The sequence below is a fragment of the Vombatus ursinus genome, unplaced genomic scaffold, assembly GCF_900497805.2.
Source record: "Vombatus ursinus unplaced genomic scaffold, bare-nosed wombat genome assembly UNPS02014784.1, whole genome shotgun sequence".
Taxonomy (NCBI): Eukaryota; Metazoa; Chordata; class Mammalia; order Diprotodontia; family Vombatidae; genus Vombatus; species Vombatus ursinus.
This window is the reverse complement of record NW_020954562.1, coordinates 28894663-28914064: the sequence shown is the minus strand read 5'-3', so window position 1 is coordinate 28914064 and position 19402 is coordinate 28894663. Positions and strand designations below refer to the sequence as shown.

General features: G+C 39.8%; 1 protein-coding gene across 3 annotated transcripts in view; it reads right to left on the bottom strand.

Annotated features, from left to right (window-relative positions):
* KLHL2 (kelch like family member 2) overlaps positions 1–797 on the bottom strand; it is a 139098-nt gene extending 138301 nt beyond the window's left edge. For 2 of the 3 annotated variants that reach the window (XM_027866963.1, XM_027866964.1), the window contains exon 1: positions 682–797. In XM_027866963.1, the coding sequence (XP_027722764.1) occupies positions 682–707 (26 nt within the window). In that variant the 5' untranslated portion in view covers positions 708–797. Of the gene's footprint in view, positions 1–677 lie in introns of all 3 variants that reach the window. The other variant, XM_027866966.1, reaches the window with a different exon arrangement.
* Between the last annotated feature and the right edge of the window lie 18605 nt (positions 798–19402).

Here is a 19402-nt window from a genome sequence, read left to right as displayed (position 1 = left end):
AGCTTTAAGCTTTTCGAGCTTAAAACAACACCACGACTTTAGGGACATTGTGTATTTAAGGACGATATAAACAACACCCTCTCAAGTACTCATCCATAGATGAGTTATCCCACATCTGTATTCTTCGGTTTTGGAAAAAAGCCCCTCATGGAGAAATCCAGGACCGCTAAAGTGTCTCCGGGAAGGGATCATTAGTTACGCCCGGCCAGGCTGAGTTTGCAAGCTTCTGTCCCCCAGAACTGCGGGAGGTCTGCCCCTTTTCCCCTTCTTCTCCCAGCCCATTCACCCTTCTAGGACTCACCCCCACCCACCCACTCACCCAGCCACTTCAGGGTCGATCTCACTTATTTATCTATTTGTCCATCCATCCATCCATCCATCCATCCACCCATCCATCCATCCATCCATCCATCCATCCATCCATCCTCACTGAGAGGCCCTTCCCCCAGGCTCCCAGCCTGTCCGAGCTCCGCCACGGCGGGCAGGTGGGAAAAGGCACAGACGATCCAAGGGCGCATTGCTCTCTCCATGCGCTCTTCCCTCCGTGCCTGCCTCCTCCCTCCACGCCTCCATCCACCCATGCTGGCCGCCCGGCCGCCGCCGCAGAGGTGCGCGCGCGCACAGACAGACAGACGGCCCCCCCCCCCCCCCCCCCCCCCCCCCCACATCCCACTCACTCACACAGGAGGCAGCAGCATCATCTCCATGGTGGTTCCTGCGGGGCTTCAGAAGGCAGGCACAGCGCACGCCTGCCAGCACCATTCCAGCCTCGAACGTCGGCACACTCCGGCCATCCGCCCAGGCGGCGGTGGCAGCGGGGGAGGGACAAGGACGCCGAGGCGGGCGGCGGCACTGGACGGGACGGGGGCTGCCTCCGCGGTACAGTGCACTCAGCCTCGCTCTCTCCTTATGGGCCGGAGGGACGCGCAGCCAGCCCGTGCCTCACTGGCCACTACCGCTCGTAGCCTCGGCGCCTCAGGCCATCGCTGCCTCTCCAAGCCCGCCCCGTCTCCGCTCCTTCTTTCCTCCACGCCCTCCCCAATGTCTGTCGGTCGAGCTTGCTCCACTGTAGTGTGAACAGCTGCTGCTGCTGCTGCTGCTATCGAGACAGGCTTGTTCTGCCCACTTCCGGGTTCAGGCTGGGACGTCGCCGACGGCTAATGACGGGCCGGTGATGCAAGCCATGTAGTGGCTGGAGAGAGCCCTCCCTCCGCGCCGCCTCTTCCTCCTCTCCTCTGCTGCGCCGGGGATGGTTGCAACTGGGGAGGGCTGCGGGGTACCCAGATCGGGAGAGGGGGAGGGTTCAAAGCAGCCTTCTTAGGGTCTGATGCAACTGCTTCCCTCACCCCTCTCACTCCACCTCCCCGTGCGACGTAATCATTTGGGGGAGGAGAGCCTTGGCTGGAGGAGGAAGCATCTGTTTGCCCCCAGCGGGATCGAGGGAGTCCAAAGATTATAGAATCATAGGATTCTAGCTGGAAGGGACTTTTGAGATCATTGAATGCAACCCCTTCCTTTCACCGGGGTGGGGGGGGGGGGGGCGAGAAAGAGAGACCCAGGGAAGCATTTGGCCTCTGAGGAGATAGATAGCATCCCTGTACAGGAAATGAGTACCTTTGAAAATACATGATAATATACTTGGAGCAACTGTGATTTCATTGGTGCCTCGCCTCTCTTCACGGATGCAGAGCAGAATCCCTTCATGCTTTTTGAGTTGCTATGACTGAGGGGGAAAACCTACCACCAGGTGGCCAACCTGGTGATGAGCCACTTCAGACAGTGGAGCTGGTCCTGAGACTGTCACAGAATGACAGAATTAGAGAGCTGGAAGGGACCTGAATGGACATCCAGAAATATGCTGTCCCATCTTTGGTTTTGTGCTGGGAAACCCTTCCTTAGGTCGGACCCAACAGCGTTTATACTTCTCTGGCTGAACCTTCAGGAATTCAGGATCACCCCGTGACTGACATGAAAAGTGAGCTAACCATACCCCAGGATGCCCTTAAAACTGGAAGGAAATTTAGAAGTAATCTAATCCAAACCCTACCTCCCTCCTTTTTACAGATAAAGAAACTGAAGCCCGAGGAAGGAAATCCAAGGTCAAACAGCAAGTAGAGTTAGGATTCAAACCCAAGATCTCTTCAAATCTAGTGCCCTTTCTACCACACCACGTTGTCCTATAGAAGGAATCCTCCTGTGCTTCTCATCATGGCATAGAGGTGACCCTAAGTTCAGGATGGATGTGCCAGGAAATCGTAAGTGCTTATGGATCCTATTGTAAACTAGAAAAGCTTGGCCTAATGACAGCCTCTGTATCTCCTCCCAGATATCAAGTGTGATGGAATCAAACATACCAGAAATATTGAAACATACATCCACAAAGCACATTTGTCCTAACCTCTTTTTCATAGTACATAGGGAAGATACCTAACTTTTTCCCTTTTTTTTACTCTGCAGTTAACAAACACCCCCCAAAAATAGTATTTCCATATACACAGTACTACAGAAAAATGATGATTGTACAGACAATCAAACATTATGTCTAGTTTAGTGATTTTTTTGGGTGTAGCTCCAAATTGTTTTCTAGAATGTATGGACAAATTCACAGCTCTTCCAAAAATGAATGTGTACCTCTTTCCTACAGACCCTCTAATAACTGTCATTTTCTGCCAAATCTAGGTGTGAGGTAGAATGTCAAATTTGCTTCAATTTTCGTTTCTCTGTTTATTAGTGATTTGGGACATTTTTTTTCAAATAGCTATTGATAACTAGGATTTCTTCACTCAGAAACTGCCTGTTCATATCCTTTGACCATTTATCTATTGGGCAGTGGCTCTTATTTTTATATCTTTTAATCAATTCTTTACATATCTTAGTTGTCAGAACTTTGTCAGAAACATTTACTGCAAAGATTCCCCCCCCCCCAGTTAATTGTTTCCCTACTAGTTTTAAAGGTATTGGTTTGATTTGTGCAAAAACTTTTCAATTTTATGTTATCAAAATTGTCCTGTGATTCTCTCTATCCTTTGTTTGGTCATGAAGCTCTTCCCCTAACCACAGTTATACAAGGAAATTTCCTTCCCGATCTTCTCATTTGTTTATGATATGGCCTTTTTATATCTAGGTCATGTATATATTTGGAACTTATCATGGTATATGATGTAAGATCTTGGTATGCCACACTGCTTTCCAGTTTTCCTAGCATTTTTTGTCATATAGTGAATCCCTAGCCAATGAGTATCACAGTCTTTGGGTTTACTGAATAGAACAGTAGGCCTGGAATCAGGAAAAATTGAATTCAAATTCAATCTCAGACACCTATTAGCAGTGTGATCCTGAGCAAATCACTTCACCTCTGTTTGCCTTGCTTTCCTCATCCTAAAAATGGGAATAATAAGAGTACCTACCTCTCAGGGCTGTTGTGAGGATCAAATGAGATGAAAATTACAAAGTGTTTAGCACAGTGCCTGGCCCATAGTAAGCTCAATAGAAATGTTAACTGTTGTTATTATTACTATGTTTGTTTCTGTATGCTGATCACCTAATCTCTTCTGCTAGTACACTTCTTTTATTTTTAACCTGTAGTAAGTAATTTTAATGATTTTGGCTTCGTAATATAGTTTGAGATCTGGTATTCCTAGGCCCCTTTCCTTACCACTGTTTTTTTTTTCTTTTCTTAATTTCCTTTCAGATCCTCAACCTTTTTTTCCTCCAAATGAATTTTATCATTTTTTTCCTAGCTCCGTAAGGTGACCTTTTGGTATTTGATTACTATGTCAATTAAATAAGTTCTTTTAGGTAGTTTTACCATTTTATTATGTTGGTATCACCTGATCATGAGCAATTAATATCTTTCCAATTATTTCTGTCTATATTTCTATAAAGAATGTTTTGTAATTGTTGTCATAAAATTCCTTTGTGTACCTTGGCAGGCAGACTTCCAAATATTTTATAAATCTTTCACTGCTAGGTTTTGTATACAATATACAGAAGTAAACATTTCATAGAAGAAGGCAATATAGAGAAGATTTGATAATTTGAGTTAGTTTATTTTATATTCTGATACTTAGCCAAAGTTATTAGCTGTTTTGATTGTTTTTAGTTGATTCTAGGTTACTTGAAATAATCATCTGCAAAAAAATAATAATTTTACTTACTGCCTATGCTTGTTCCCTCAATTGCTATTGCTAATCTTTTCTGATATGTTGCTATAGGTGCTATATAAATTACGTAAATGCTTGTTCCCTATTCCCTTCCTAAGTTTCCTCCTCTGTAATGAGGTTGGACTAGATGACTGCTAAAATCCCTTCCAACTTTAAATCAAATCTCATAGCAATAAAGAAATGTTTCTTCAATGCAGGACCAGCATTTTGTCACCAGGCAGATCAGATGGAATATGGCAGAAAAAGCTATATTCTGCCACCACTGACCCTGGCAGATCCCCACCCCTGCATTAGATCCAGGGAAACCTTTCCCTGGAATCTTCGGATCTAATCCAGCTGACATGAAAACTCCTGCTGCAGCCTTTCATTCCTTACATTATGAGCCTCCTCCTGCCAAAAAACAAAAACCAAAATAAATTTGCAGACCTCTGTCCTCCCCTACTACAAATGTTTTTCTGCTTTACCTGCCTCCAATCAATTTTTCTAGGTGCCAAATGTAAAACCTACAAAACAAACGTAGAGTTGGGCCATGTTCTGAGACGGTGACAGTTGGCAGATAACGGTGACAGTAGTTCACATTTATATACCATTTTTCCTTGCAACAACCCTCCCAGATAGGCAGTGCAAGTATTATTATCCCCATTTTACAGATTGCAAAACAGAGTGATTGGATGGATTACTCATAACCACACATTAGGAAGCAGCAGCATGGAGTAGTGGGAAAAAACCCTGGATTTGAAGTCAGAGGACCTGGTCTCCGATCTGAGCTCTGCCACTCACTCTCTATCTGACCTTGGACAAGTTGCTTCACCTTTGTTGTTCAGTCATTTTCAGTCATGTCTAACTCTTCATGACCCCATTTGGGTTTTCTTGGCAAAGATACTGGAGTGGTTTGTCATTTTCTTCTCCAGCTCATTTTACAGATGAAGAATTGAGGGGAAAAGGGTTAAATGACTTGCCTAGGGTCACACAGCTAGTAAGTATATGAGGCCAGATTTGAGTACAGGAAGATGAGTCTTCCTGACTCCAGGCCTGGCATTCTATCCACTGTGCCACCTAGCTTCACCTGGCCTCAGTTTTCTTATCTGTGAAATAAGCCACTCCAACCTGATCTGTAAAATGAGGGGTTTGGACAAGATAACCACTAAGGTCCCTTCCAGATCTATAACTCTCTCAATCCCTCTCTGAGCCTCAATTTCCTCATCTGTAAAATTAGGCAATTGGAATAGATAACCTCTATAATTCCTTCCAGCTCTAAATCTATGACCAATCTAGGATCCTAAGTTTCAGAACTAGAATTTGATCTCCTTATTCCAGGCCCAGCACCTTTTTTATAAGCTTCATGAAGACAGGAACCATGTTTTATTTTTGTCTTTGTATCTTCCCTAGCACACTACGTATGAAAAAATGCTCTAAATTACTATTGATTAGAGAAATGCAAATTAAAACAACTCTGAGGTACCACCTCACACCTATCAGATTGGTCAACATAAGAAAACAGGAAAATGATAAATGCCAGAGGGGGTGTGGAAAAATTGGGCACTAATGCACGGTTGGTGTAGTTGTGAACTGTTCCAACCATTCAGGAGAGCAATTTGGAACTATACTCAGAGAGCAATCAGACTGTGCATACCCTTTCACCCACTATTAATTCAGTGTCCCAAAGAGAGTGAAGGAAAAAGAAAAAGTACCTATTTGTACAAAAATATTTATAGCAGCTCTTGTTGGGGTGGCAAAGAAGAAGTGGCAAGAATACATAAAAGAACTATACAAGAAAGATCATAACATTGCCAATAAACATGATGGTGTGGTTACTGATCTAGAGTCAGACATCCTGGAGAATGAAGTCAAGTGGGCCTTAGGAAGCATTGATAACAGTAAGGTTGATGGAGGTGATGGAATTCCAGCTGAGCTATTTGAAACCCTAAAAGGTAATGTTGTTAAAGTGCTGCACTCAATATGCCAACAAATTTGGAAAACACAACAGTAGCCACTGGACTGAAAAAGATCAGTTTATGTCTCAATCCTAAAGAAAAGCAATGCTAAAGAATGTTCAAATTACCAAACAATTGTGCTCATTTAATAAGGCCAGCAAGGTTATGCTTAAGATTCTGTAAGCTATGCTTCAGCAACATATGAAACAAGAATTACCTGAAGACCAGGGTGGCTTTTGAAGAGGCAGAGGAACTAAAGACCAAATTGCCAACATTCACTGGATTATGGAGGAAGCAAGGGAGTTCCACAAAAACATCTACTTTGCTTCATTAACTTCATTTCACTTTGACTATGTGGATCACAACAAAATAAGGCAATTTCTCAAAGAGATGGGAGTACCAAATTATCTTACTTGTGTGCTGAGGAACCTGTATGCAGGTCAAGAAGCAACAGTTAAAACCAAACATAGAACAGCAGATTGGTTTAAGATTGGAAAAGAAGTACAACAAGGCTGGATATTGTCACCTTATTTATTTAACTTATATGCAGAATACATTATGCGAAATGCCAGGCTGGATGAATCAAAAGCCAGAATCAAGGTTGCTGGGGAAAATATCAACAATCTCAGATATGCAGATGATACCACTCTGATGGCAGAAAGTGAAGAGGAATTAAGAAGGTTCTTGATGAGGGTGAAAGAGGAGACTGTAAAAGTTGTCTTGAAAATTAACATAAGAAAAACCTAAGATCTTAGCAACTGGTCCCTCCACTTCCTGGAAAGTGAGGAAGAAGAAATGGAAGCAATGTCAGATTTTATATTCTTGGTCTCAAAGATCACTGCAGACAGCAACTGCAGCCCTAAAATTAAAAGATGCTTGCTCCTTGGAAGGAAAATTATGGCAAATCTGGACAGCATACTAAAAAGGCAGAGACATCACCTTGCTGACAAAGGTTCATATAGTCAAAGTTGTGTTTTTTTCAATTAGCAATATGTGGCTTTGAGAGTTGGAGTATAAAGAAAGCTGAGCACCACAGAATCGATGCTTTCAAATTATGGTGCTGGAGAAAACTTTTGAGAATCCCTTGGACAGCAAGGAGATTAAATAAGACAATACTTAAAGAAATTAATTCAGGCTGTTCACTGGATGGTCAAATACTGATGTTGAAGCTTAAGTGCTTTGGCTACACAATGAGAGGATGGGACTCATTGGAAAAGACTCTAATGTTGGGAAAGATGAAAGACAAAAGGAAAAGGGGATGGCAGAGGATGAGATGGATAAATAGTATCATGAAAACAACAAACATAAACTTGGACAGACTTTGGGAGATTGTGGGCCTGGAATGCTATGGTCCATGGGGTCAGAAATGACTGAACAACAACAACAAAGAATTGGAAATTAAGAGGATACCCATCAATTGGGGAATGGCTAAACAAGTTGTGGTATATGATTGTGATGGAATACTATTGTGCTATAAGAAATGATGAGAAGGATGCTTTCAGAAAAACCTGGGAAGATTTACATGAACTAGTACACAGTGAAGTGAGCAGAACCAGGAGAACATCCTACACAATAACAGCAATATTGTACAGTGATCAATTGTGGAATATGTAGCTATTCCCAGCAATACAAAGATCCAAGATAATTCTCAAGGACCTTTGATGAAAAATGCTATCCACTTTCAGAGAAAGAACTGATAGAATCTGAATGCATATTGAAGCATATACATTATTTTACTTTCTTTACTTTTCTTGTATTTTTTGGTCTATGTTTTCTTTCATGACATGATTAATATGGAAATATGTTTTGTATGACAGCACATGTATGCCCTTTACCAAATTGCTTCCTTTTTCAATGTTGGGGGAAGGGGGGGAGGACAGGAAAAATTCTGGAACTCAAAATTGTAAAAAAAAAAAAAAAAGGTTAAAATTTGTTTTGACATATAATTGGGAAAAAATGTTAAAATTCAGAAGTTACATCTTCAGAAGTTACAACCTGGTATTTGTTTTGTTTTAATATTTAGGGATTATGTTTTAATGTAATTTAATATTTAATAATTAAATCATTGAATATTAAAATAATAAAGTTATTAAATATTTTAAATATTAAATTAAATAAATTAAATTAAATAAATATTAAGTTAAGTAAATTAAATTAATATTTAAAATATTAAATAAATTAAAATATTAAAATAATAAAATAAATAATTTAATATAATATGAATTTAATATAATTATATATAATATAATATGATTTAATATAATCTGTAATCCTATATACTTTATTGCTATGTATTTGAAAATATTAGTCTACAAAAAGATCATCAGGTTTCATCGGATTGCCAAAAGGATAAGTGACGTAAAAAAAAATTTAAGACCCCTTATGTTTGTTGCTTGAAGGTCAGAGAAACTGAGGGACTTGCCTATGATTACACCTTGCCATTCCAATTCCAATTCAAATAGTATGTAAATATTAATGATAAGAATAGAAAAAATCTATTAAAAGTTCCCTTCACATTGTGGGCCATGACAGCAAACCAAGGGGGTGGAAAACTATTCCTTGAAATCGAAAGGGCAGAGGCCAATAGAATATTTCATAAAAGGATCTTGAAGTAACTTTTGAATGTTCATTAATCCATATAAATCTATATTAGAGAGAAAGGCACATTTATGTGGCCTATCTTTATCATCTGGGAAGTAACTTAGTAGAAACAGCTGAAGTAGCATCTTAATATGCTGGAACTGATCACATTCCTGAGATCAGCAGCAATTTTGGAGAGGCCAAGAAGGCTAACATTATTGATTTCTCTCTGTGTAGAACAGGCTTTGTACCACAGGGGCTCATTAACTCAGCTAGTAGGAACATGATGCTGAGGAGGCTACAGTTTCTGTTTCAGTCCCTATATGGGCCATTTAGCTTTGCAGAAAGGCCAGCCTTAGACCAAAGCCATAGCCCCTCATTCACCAGAGGACCTAAGGGCCCTTTATGTAGAGAACATAAACTCATCACCACCACTACTGGAAAAACTACTCAAGTGTCCTTTTATGAGTCTGCATTGTCATTTTCTGAAGCCAAGGCTAGTACATGTGTACAGTGGGGGGGATATGGCCATACATTTCTTCCTGTAAATCAGTGACAATTCTTATTCCATATCTAATATTACTTTGTAAAGGAAATTCAAGAGGGACTGCTAAGGACAGTAAACGCTCTGTTATACAATTAACTTGGGGAATGGGTGGTTCTGATCAATATTTTGGTTACTAAAAAGTTATATGAAATATGTGAATAAAATATTTAGGGTTTCTCATAGAATCTTAGAATTGGATGGGATGTTAGTGATCCCCTAATCCAAGTTTTTTTTTTATTTCATGGATAATAAAACAGGGCAAGAAGCATTATATCAGTGGTGTCAAACTCCAATAGAAACAAGAGCTACTAAACCATAATAAGGATCCCTGTGAGCTGATGTTGCCTTAGATAACCACACATGTTTATATATTTATTTTTTAAATTGATTAATTTATTTTCTTAAATATTTCCCAATTACATTTTAATCTAGGTCAGGATGCAGTCAGGAGTGTGGTGAGCTGCATGCAGGCTTGTGGGCCATGTGCTTGGCACCTCTGTGTTACATGACTTACACAAGGTCATACAATTTATTACCATAAGAACAAGGACTAGAACTCAGGTCTCATAAGCCTAGGTCCAGTGGACTCAAGTAAATGATAACCAAAGATTCAACACCATACATAGATTATCAATTTTCAAACAAAAACATACATCAAAGTAAATAATAAAATACCTCTAACAACAAAGTTAAATTGAACATAATTTAATTTTGTTTTGATGATCCAGAAGGTATTTTCACAATTAGCATTATTTAATTCAACAAGCATATTGTTTTCTTCAGTTAGCTTTTGTACCTCCTTTTCCATTTGGCCAATTCAGTTTTTTAAAGAATTGTTTTCTTCAGTGGATTCTTTTTTCCATTTGTCCAATTCTATTTTTTAAGGAATTGTCTTCTTCAGTCATTTTTTGTCTTTCCTTTTCCAAACTGTTGACTTTGTCTTGCATAATTCTCATTTTCCTCCAATTTTTCTTCTACCTCTCTAATTTTTAAAATCCTTTTTGAACTCTTCTGAGAGGACTTTCTGGACTTGAAACCAATTCATATTCTCCTTTGACACTTCACATGTAGGTATTTTGACATTGTTGTCCTCTTCTGAATTTGTGTTTTGATCTTCCCTATCGCTGTAGTAACTTTTTACGGTCAGGGTTCTTTTCTGTTTTTTGCTCATTTTAAAGCCTATTTTGTGACTTTAAAAGTTGAACTCTGCTCCTAGGGCCAAAGCTTCTTGTGCTGAGAGCCAGGGCTTCAGGTACTAGTTGCTTGCCCACTTGCTGATGCTGGAGGACTCGCAGCTGACCTGTGGTGCCACTGGTCAGCTGAGCCAGTACCTCAGGGCCTCAGTTACTGATCTGTGCTGGGTCTAAGAACCTGGCCACTGTTTGCACTGGGCTGTGCTCCCCTTTTACCCAAGTGAGACAGAACTTTTCTGAAGCCCTTCTAAATTATCTTAAACTGGAAAATTGTTTCACTCCATCATTTTGTGGGTTCTGTCACTCCAGAATCCATTTAGAGGCTTGATTCAATGTTGTTTCTAAAGGAAACTGAGGGAAGCTCAGGCAACTTCCTGGCTTCTCTCCATCTTCTTGGCTCCACCCTTCAAGAAGCTTATTAAACATATATGACCCTGGTCCCTGCTCTCGAGGAACTCAGTCTAATGGTAGAGACAATGTACAAACAACTATATACAAACAAGAGATACATGATAAATCAAAGATAATCTTAGAGAGAAGGCACTTTCTCCAAGTATTAAGGAGGACTAGGAAAGGCTTCTTGCAGAAGGTAGGATTTTAGCTGCAACTTAAAGGAAGCTGGTGAAAAAACAATAACAAAAACAATGAGCATTTATTACATTACTATGTGTCAGGCACTGTACTAAGTGTGAAGCAAATATGAGCAAGAATGAAGAAAGTTCCTACCCTTGAGAAGCTTACATTCTAATGGGGGAAGACAACAAATAGAAGGGAGTTCAAAAGGAATGGTGGCAGCTATTGGGGCAAGAACTCACAATTCCACAAAAAATGTTAGGAAAACTAGAAAGCAGTCTGGCAGAAACTCAGTATAGACCATCATCTCCCATTGTATACCAAAACAAGTTCCAAATGAGTACATGACAAGTACTTAGGCTTAAAGTATCTCATAAATAAGAGAGAAGCAAGGAAGAAATTACCTGTCACATCTATGGATAAGGGAAAAGTTAACGACCAAAGAGACAGAGAAGACTATAGAAAATAAAATGCAAATTTTGATCTCAAAATTAAAAAGGTTTTGCACAAAGCCAATATAGTTAAAATAAGAAGAGATTCAGGTAAATAGAGAAAAAATTCTTTGCAGTAAGTATCTCTGATAAAGGTTTTATGTCTAAGATAAATAGGGAGATGGCTCAAATTTATATGGATAAGAATCATTTGCCCAATTGATAAATGATCAAAATACATGAACAGGTAGTTTTCAGAGGAAGAAATCCAAGCTATTAGTAGCCATATGAAAAAAAATGATGCTGAGCTATTACCTAATACTTATCAAATTGACAAAGTTGACCAAAAAGGAAGATGACAAATGCTGGAGGAACTGTGGAAAAATAACTGTATTAATGCACTGTTTGTGAAGTCTGAACTCATCCAGCCATGCTGGAAAGCAGTTTGGAATTATGCCCCAAACGCTGTTAAACTGTGCATACTCTTTAACCCAGAAAGAACACTACAAGGTCTATACCCCCAAAAGAGATTAAAAAAAAAGAAGAAAGAAGAAAAGGACTCATCCAAAAAAATTACTTATAGTAGATCTTTTTGCAGTGACAAAGAATTGGAAATTGAGGAAGCGCTAATCAATTGAGGAATAGCTGAACAAATGATGGTATATGAATGTAATGGAATACTATCATGCTATAAGACATTATGAAGGGGATAGTTTCAGAGAAACCTGAGAAGATTTGTATGAACTGATGCAGAGTGAAGTGAGCAGGACCAGAAGAACAATTTATACAGTAACACAGTATTGTAAAAACAACTTTGAAAGACTTAGGAACTCTAATCAATGCAATGACCAATCACAATTCCAAAGGACTAATAATTAAACATGCTACCCACGCCAAGGAGGGAATACACTCAGAGTGAAGATTAAGACTTTTTTTTTTTGACATGGCCAGTGTGAAAATTTGTTTTGCTTGACTACAAATGTTTGTAATGGGTTTTGGTTTTCTTGTCTTCTCAATGGATATGTTGGCAGGATTGGGAAGGTGGGAAGGAGAGAAGGCAGATCTTCCTTTTAAAGCAATTAAAAAGAAAAGGAAAATGGAAGGTTGGGAAGTTACCCACAATGTAGGGGAACATGGTGGCACAATTTGAAGAATGAAAGAAGGCTAGTCTAGACTCTTCTTAAAAATGGTGGTTCTAGGAAAAACACAGGAGGCAGAGGCAAGGAGGGGGAGAACAAGGGAGAGACATGAAGGATAGGTAGCCAATAAAAATGCACACAGTAGGCAGGTGGTGTTTTGTGAGAGGAAGCAAGGAGGCCAGCGTCCCTATATTACAGAGAATGTGGAAGGGAGTAAGGGGTTAAAAAGACTAGAAAGGTAGCAAGGGGCCAAGTTATGAAGAGCTTTGAAAATCAAACAAAGGATTTTATATTTGATCCTGGAGGTAATAGGGAGCTCCTGGGGTTTATTGACTGGAGGGGTGACAGAGTCAGACCTGCTTTTTTTTTAGGAAAATCAATTTGATAGCTGAATGAGAAGATACAGGTAAATTTTTGAGTCTGTGGCTTTAAACTAGAAAGCAAAAACCTTGGGAGGCAGCATGGTGTGGTGGATAGGGTACTGGATTTAGAGTCAAGAAGACCTGGATCCAACTCTTGCCTCAGATACTTAAATAGCTGTGTGACCTTGTACAAGTCACTTAATTTCTCTTTCACAGTTTTCTCATCTGTAAAATGAGGATAACAATAGCACCTATTTAACAGGATTGAAGTGAGAATCAAATGAAATAACATAAATATTTTACTTTTCAAACTTGAAAGTTATGTAAGTGTGACATTTAGATAGGGGTTCATTTAGATATTTGTTGTGGCGGATTTGTTGTGTCAAAAAATATATATCAATCCCTTAAAAAACTTTTTAAAGAGAATTTTTGGCAATAAAAAATTCTAGCCATGTGTGCACATAGAGTACTAAAATTTGCCCTTTGCCTATCTGAAGATGACACTACTGATGTCACATAAATTGGCCATACATTTTTCTACTCCCTTACCTTGACCTCGTGATTATTGGCACACATTTGTAAGACAGCTGGTAAAGGTTTGGAGTACAATCTGTGGTCATGCAAGAGGGCGAAGCTAATTGGATTTCATAGGCATTAAACTTCATTAGCACAGTGTTCAAATCCATTAAGCTAACCAGCCACAGATTTTTTATTATTATTATTTCTCTCACTTTCCCTCCCCTTTCTTTCTTTGTTCTTTTCCTTGTCTTTCCCTTATCTATTGCTATCCCTCTCTTTTTCTACCTGTTTTCCCTAAGTCATGAGACTTGAGAAAAGTATCAAAAGCAGAACTCCATGAAACCATTTGAGAGCTTCAACAAGCTTCAGAGAGCTGGGGACAATATAGTAGAAAGAGGGTTAGATGTGGAGTCAGTAAGACTAATTGATTCCCACCTCTGATATTTACTAGCTCAGAACCTCAATTTCTTCATCTTTAAAGTAGGTTTGATACACAGACTCTAATACCTGTCTCAAAGGATGATGATTGTGAGACTCAAGTGAGATTTTACACACACACACAGACACATTTAATTGCAAACTTTAAAGTGCCATATAAATTTCGCTTGTTCACTAGCAAAGGCTACAGTCTATTAGATACTTCATACTTCTGACAAATAGGACCTGGTAAGACAATATGTTAACACCAACCATGGGGGTGGTATCAAATATTAGTGAAAGAGAATGGCAAGGGTGAATGTAGTTGGACAGTGAGATTAATTGCAATGGTAGATCAGACACAGTGGCTTCATGTACCCAGGTGCCAAATGCCTCTTAGGAAGGAAGCACAGGTCCTCCAAGCCTTGCTCTCATTATATCACTGATCCATCTTCTTTGCTTACATGTTTCTTTGATAACCTCCTTTATACTACTTTTTCATTGCAATTTCTTGTTTGCAGCCTACTGACATCCACCATGTACTTCTCTATTTCCTTCTCTAAAGAATGGACTTCTCTTGGCCAGAGGATGTGAAACCAAAGAAGATGCTTGTTGTTGTTCTTTCCCGTGTAAAGATTAATTCAGTGGGCAAAGAGATAGGAGACCTAGATTTTAGTGCTTGATCTGAAGATCAAGAGCATTAACTTGCTCCATGATCTTTGGAGAATATGTAAACTTCTCCAGGAAGTTTCTTTATCTGTAAAAAAAATTAGGCAATGGAACTAGATTAGTGACCTCCAAACTTTTGGGATCACACATCCCATCTGTAAAATAATTTGAGCACCTCCTTGTATTTATTACATGTCTGCAGCTTCCGAAGTATTTCTCTCTCCACTTGTCTATCTTGAAGCGTCTCTCTGAATCAGTATATGTCTCTGTCCCCAAAAAGCTCCAGCACCAATTCTGCCCTTGGAGCAGGCATGCACCTTTAGCATACCTCCACCAGTTAGGAGTCATATCTCCCTCTATAGAAATTCCTCAGCACAGAGCTGCTCCTTTCTGATCCCACTAGAATGGGACCTTGGGTTTCATTTATAAATTATATAGGTAGCATTGGGTGGCCTTGAAGACCAGTGCTTAAAGCATGCAATAATATTTGCTGCTTCAGTCCAATCCAAAGAACTATGTGGATGACTCAGTGGTATGTGTGGTCTGATAAAGAAATATTTCTCATTGTCTGTGGAGCTAGAAGAGCTGATATTTCAGAAGTTGTGCTTGGTATACAAAAGGGATGACATACTTCTTTGTCACATTGTGGCTTTGAAGAGGCAAGACTACTTGAGTGGGGGAGGTGGCAACCTTGACTCCCACTTGACAAGGCAGCTGTGAGTACATGGCTGCTTGTCTCTTACTGTTTATTCTTTCCTGATCTTAGGTGAATTAATCTTCTGAAATGAAAGTCCCCAGTTGGCTTTGTGAGTTTAGAGATCCAGAAGTTCCATTGTATCTGAATGGCAGTGGTAGCAATGGTAACTGAAACAGTTATGACTAATGGTAGGAGAAGCAGTTGCCAAGGGATGTGGATAGTTGGTCATCTAAGGGCAGTGGAAGCTTCAGAGATTGTGGTCACTTCTGGTGGAGAGAAATGAGTGCTAGAAAGACATCATTGTTGGGTGCCCAGCAGAGAACTTTACCTAAAAGAAGCTTCATGAGGATTCCATGGAGGTAGAAAAGGATTTCTAGAGCTGTTGAGTACCCCTTCACTACATGTATCCTCTACACAAGTGACTCATTACCATTACGTTTACTTTTGTGTCCACTCTCCCCAAAGACATTGTAGGTGTTTGAGGGGAGTATGCTCCAGGGGTTTTTTTTTGGGGGGGAGGGGAAGGTATTTTGTACCAACTATTCTTAATTGCAGTCTCAGTGAGCAAATGAATAAAAATCTATTAAGTGCCCACCATATGAAAAGCACTGTGCTAGGTGCTGGGGATACAAAGTTAAGAGGAACCCTTGCTTTCAAGGAGTTCCCATTCTAATTGGAAGATACAACACATATAAGAAGTTTCATCTGCAAGTCAAAAGGAAAGGCCCTTTGGTCCCTAGGGTGGAGTGGCAAAATAGATGATAATTCATCTTCTTTAATGTGTTTTCTATTAATAAAACCATATTAGCTTCTGATGTTGATTCATTTGACGATATCAAAGACTTTAATCATAATAACTTTTTATGACTGATGAGAAGGTGGAGGTTGTAGCACCTGACAAGGAAGTTACCAAGTAGCAACTCTACAAGAGATGATTCCTTGTCTGGGATGGCCCTGGCTAATGATCTAAGAGGCACTGCTATTCCCAGGGCTCTTAGAATACCCAACTGGTTGGTAGAAGTTGGTCAGCGGTTGATGATGGTGGTGGTGGCTGATATGATGGACCCATTATTTCTTCACTTAATGATGGCTATAAGGGCTAAGCTAGAAACAGGGCTGGTAGTCAATACTTTTGCTAAAAGCTGTTACCTGTACTGGCTAACTTCATGGGGAGCACACTGATGGGGGCTTGTGAGTGACAACACTAGAATCCCAGTCCCTAAAACCCTGAGGGGAGAAGTACTCAGACACCTTCTGGGGACCCAACCCTACAATAAAAGTGTAGGTTACAGAAGTGGCCCTAGAGGTTTGCTACATATAGACATAGTATAATAATTGTGTTTATTAAAAAAGTTATACGAATGATAAAAATATTAAAACTATGAGATAAAGATGAAATAATATTCATCCTAGAGTCAGTAGGGATCCCCTGAGATTTATTGAGCAGGGAAAATAGATGGGTGGGCCTATGCTTTAGAAATTTTACTTTGGCATCTATGTGGAAAGTAGATGGGAGCAGGAACTTGAGCTAGGGAGACCAAGTAGAAAACCATTTCAATAGTCCAAGAGATGAGTGGTAAGGATCTCAACTAAGATTTGGGCAGAGAGAAGGGGACAGCTGTGAGAAATGTAGATATAGAACCAATAAGATCTGGCAGTTGATTGGATATGTGGATGGATGTGGGGTGAAGGAAGGTGAGAAATTGGAGATGACATCAAGGTGGTAAAGACCTAGATTACTGGAAGGATGGTATTACTGCCCTTAAAAAAAAATTTGGAAGATGAGTGAGTTTTGGGACAAGATAATGTAATTACAAGTATCATCTAGGTCACAATCCATTCATGCCTGCTCATTGTTACTTGACTCACTCTGTCATACCCTAAATGAAAACCCATGGGCCCTTATTCACCAGTGCCTGGCCCTAGGCACAGAGTCTACCCTCCAAGGAGTACCTTCCTCAGCCAGGAGGTGATTGGGGGTCAGAGGATGGAGGAGGAATTTTCCCAATGTCACCTTCATTATTTCTACTGTGAGAAGCAGTTAGTTTACGTTCTAATTGTTCTGAGGGGCTGACACCCAGCTCAGAAAGGGGACGGCTGGGAACTTGCATAGCACAGAGAAGGGACCAAGTAGGGGAGAGGTAGGGACTAAGGATATCTGTGAAAGTGTTGGAGCCTTGGCCCAGGATTGGCCATTACAGCAGGTCAGAATGCTACCTGTAGTAGTCAAGAAACAAGATGAAACACTTCAGTCCATCTAGCAGTTATCAGAGAGTTTTATTTAGTAATATCAAGGAAAGACTATTCAATGAGGATAGAACTGGATTAATATCCAGTTGGGCATAGCTTCCCTTGGCCTGTGTTGGGCATACTGAAGCATCAGAAGCCTAAGGGAGAAGCTAGTGATTTATCAAGTTCCAGCTTTTTGGTACCTAGGTCCCCTAGAAGCTACACCAATGACCTCTGACTTAATCCCCAGAGCCAATTAAATCTTCAGAATGGTTTTATTATCTTTTAAAGGCTAGCCTTTATGAGACTTTTGTGTTTATGTTTATGTTTATTTTTATTGTTTTTGCTACACACTTACCTTCTCATCCTCTTATTGGTTAATTGCACACTCATTTGGGGTAAGGCCACATCCCTTCTCTGCCATGACAACAGAGGTCCCCACTTTGAAGATTACTGGCCTAGATGACTTCTATGGTCCCTTCCAGCTCTAAAGTTCTGTTCTTCATTATTGCTTCAAAAATACAATTACTATAGAATACAGATATTATAAAAGCATTATCTATAATCTCTAAATTTTTCCTCTATTCATTGCTTAGTTGTTTTCTGTCTTTAGTTTGTATTGTTGGGTTTAGTGTTTTAATAGAAGGTCAATTTAAGCATGTCTTCAACATACTTTATTAATGAAACAAAAAAATGTCCATTTTATCTTGGAGAAAATCTGTGTGACATTCAGGTATAGTTATGAGAGTGTAACCTCATATTCAGAAATGCCCATGGCAGAAAGGGTGTGAGTTACTCCTGAGGGTTGTCATACCTGTATTAGGGCTAGTCCCTACCTAGGAATCTAGAAAAATCTAGCATGACTTAGATTGCTGGCATGGAAAATCCTCTTGGTACATAGTCCTCTCTTGATAACTCGCCCTCTCTCAATCATGAGAGTACTCACTACTCTCTCTAGGTACCCTTAACATGTATGTGTTGAGCTCCAGGATTCTTCCGTTGGAAGAATACTTTTCTTTCAACTGAATAGCGAGATTCACCTATCAGAACTTGTCTCTATTACAAATACAGGTAGAATGTTCTACTTCAGGAGCTCATTCATTTCTGAGACTCAGTGGAGATAATGTAAAAGGGATTTATGCTTTTAGACTGGGGTTAGGCTAGGTGACCTCTGATGATCCTTTTAACCTTCAGTTTCTATGCGTCTATAATGCAGATGAAAAATGAAAATGTTCTTATAATTGAACTCATTTTGATTTATTGAAACTCTTGTCTGAAGTCTCCCTGAAGCTCTGTATAAATCCTGTCTACTTTATTTCTTTGAAAATATAGATTTGGTTATATTTGTGCTGCTGTAAGATGATAACCTCAGTTCCAACACAGTGAACCTGCCAATTATCCTACATCTGTGTTTCCTGGGGCTATGATAGCAAATGGTTTGCTACAAAGAGTAATTGGAAATCAGCTCTAATTGGAGCAAGAAGTGTCTGAATATAGGTTTCACATTAACATATACCAGGTAAATAGTATTTCTCGGTACTTTTTTGAAGTAAAAGAAAATGTTGTAGGGTAATAGAAGATATGCTAGATTTAGAGTTAGAAGAGCTAGGTTTGAATCCTGGCTTCACTTGTTTATGGCTTCTGGGGCTTTGGGACTTGACTTCTGAGCTCTGGTTTCCTCATCTGTGAAATGAGAGGATTGAATTGGAAGTTCTCTAAGGTCCCTTCCCACTCATACAGTGTATCTCATACAGTTTAACATGGGTGGAGGCACTGAGCATATGGCCCACTAGAAGGGGCCAAGGCACATGCTCAGATCCATCATCTCTGTGACACTAGTCTCCATACTTGGCCCCTTTATCCTTAGTACAATATCAGAGTCAGAGCAATAACTAGTTATAAATGCAATGTAGCCAAAACACCACAGAGGACAATTTGATTGTGGGTGC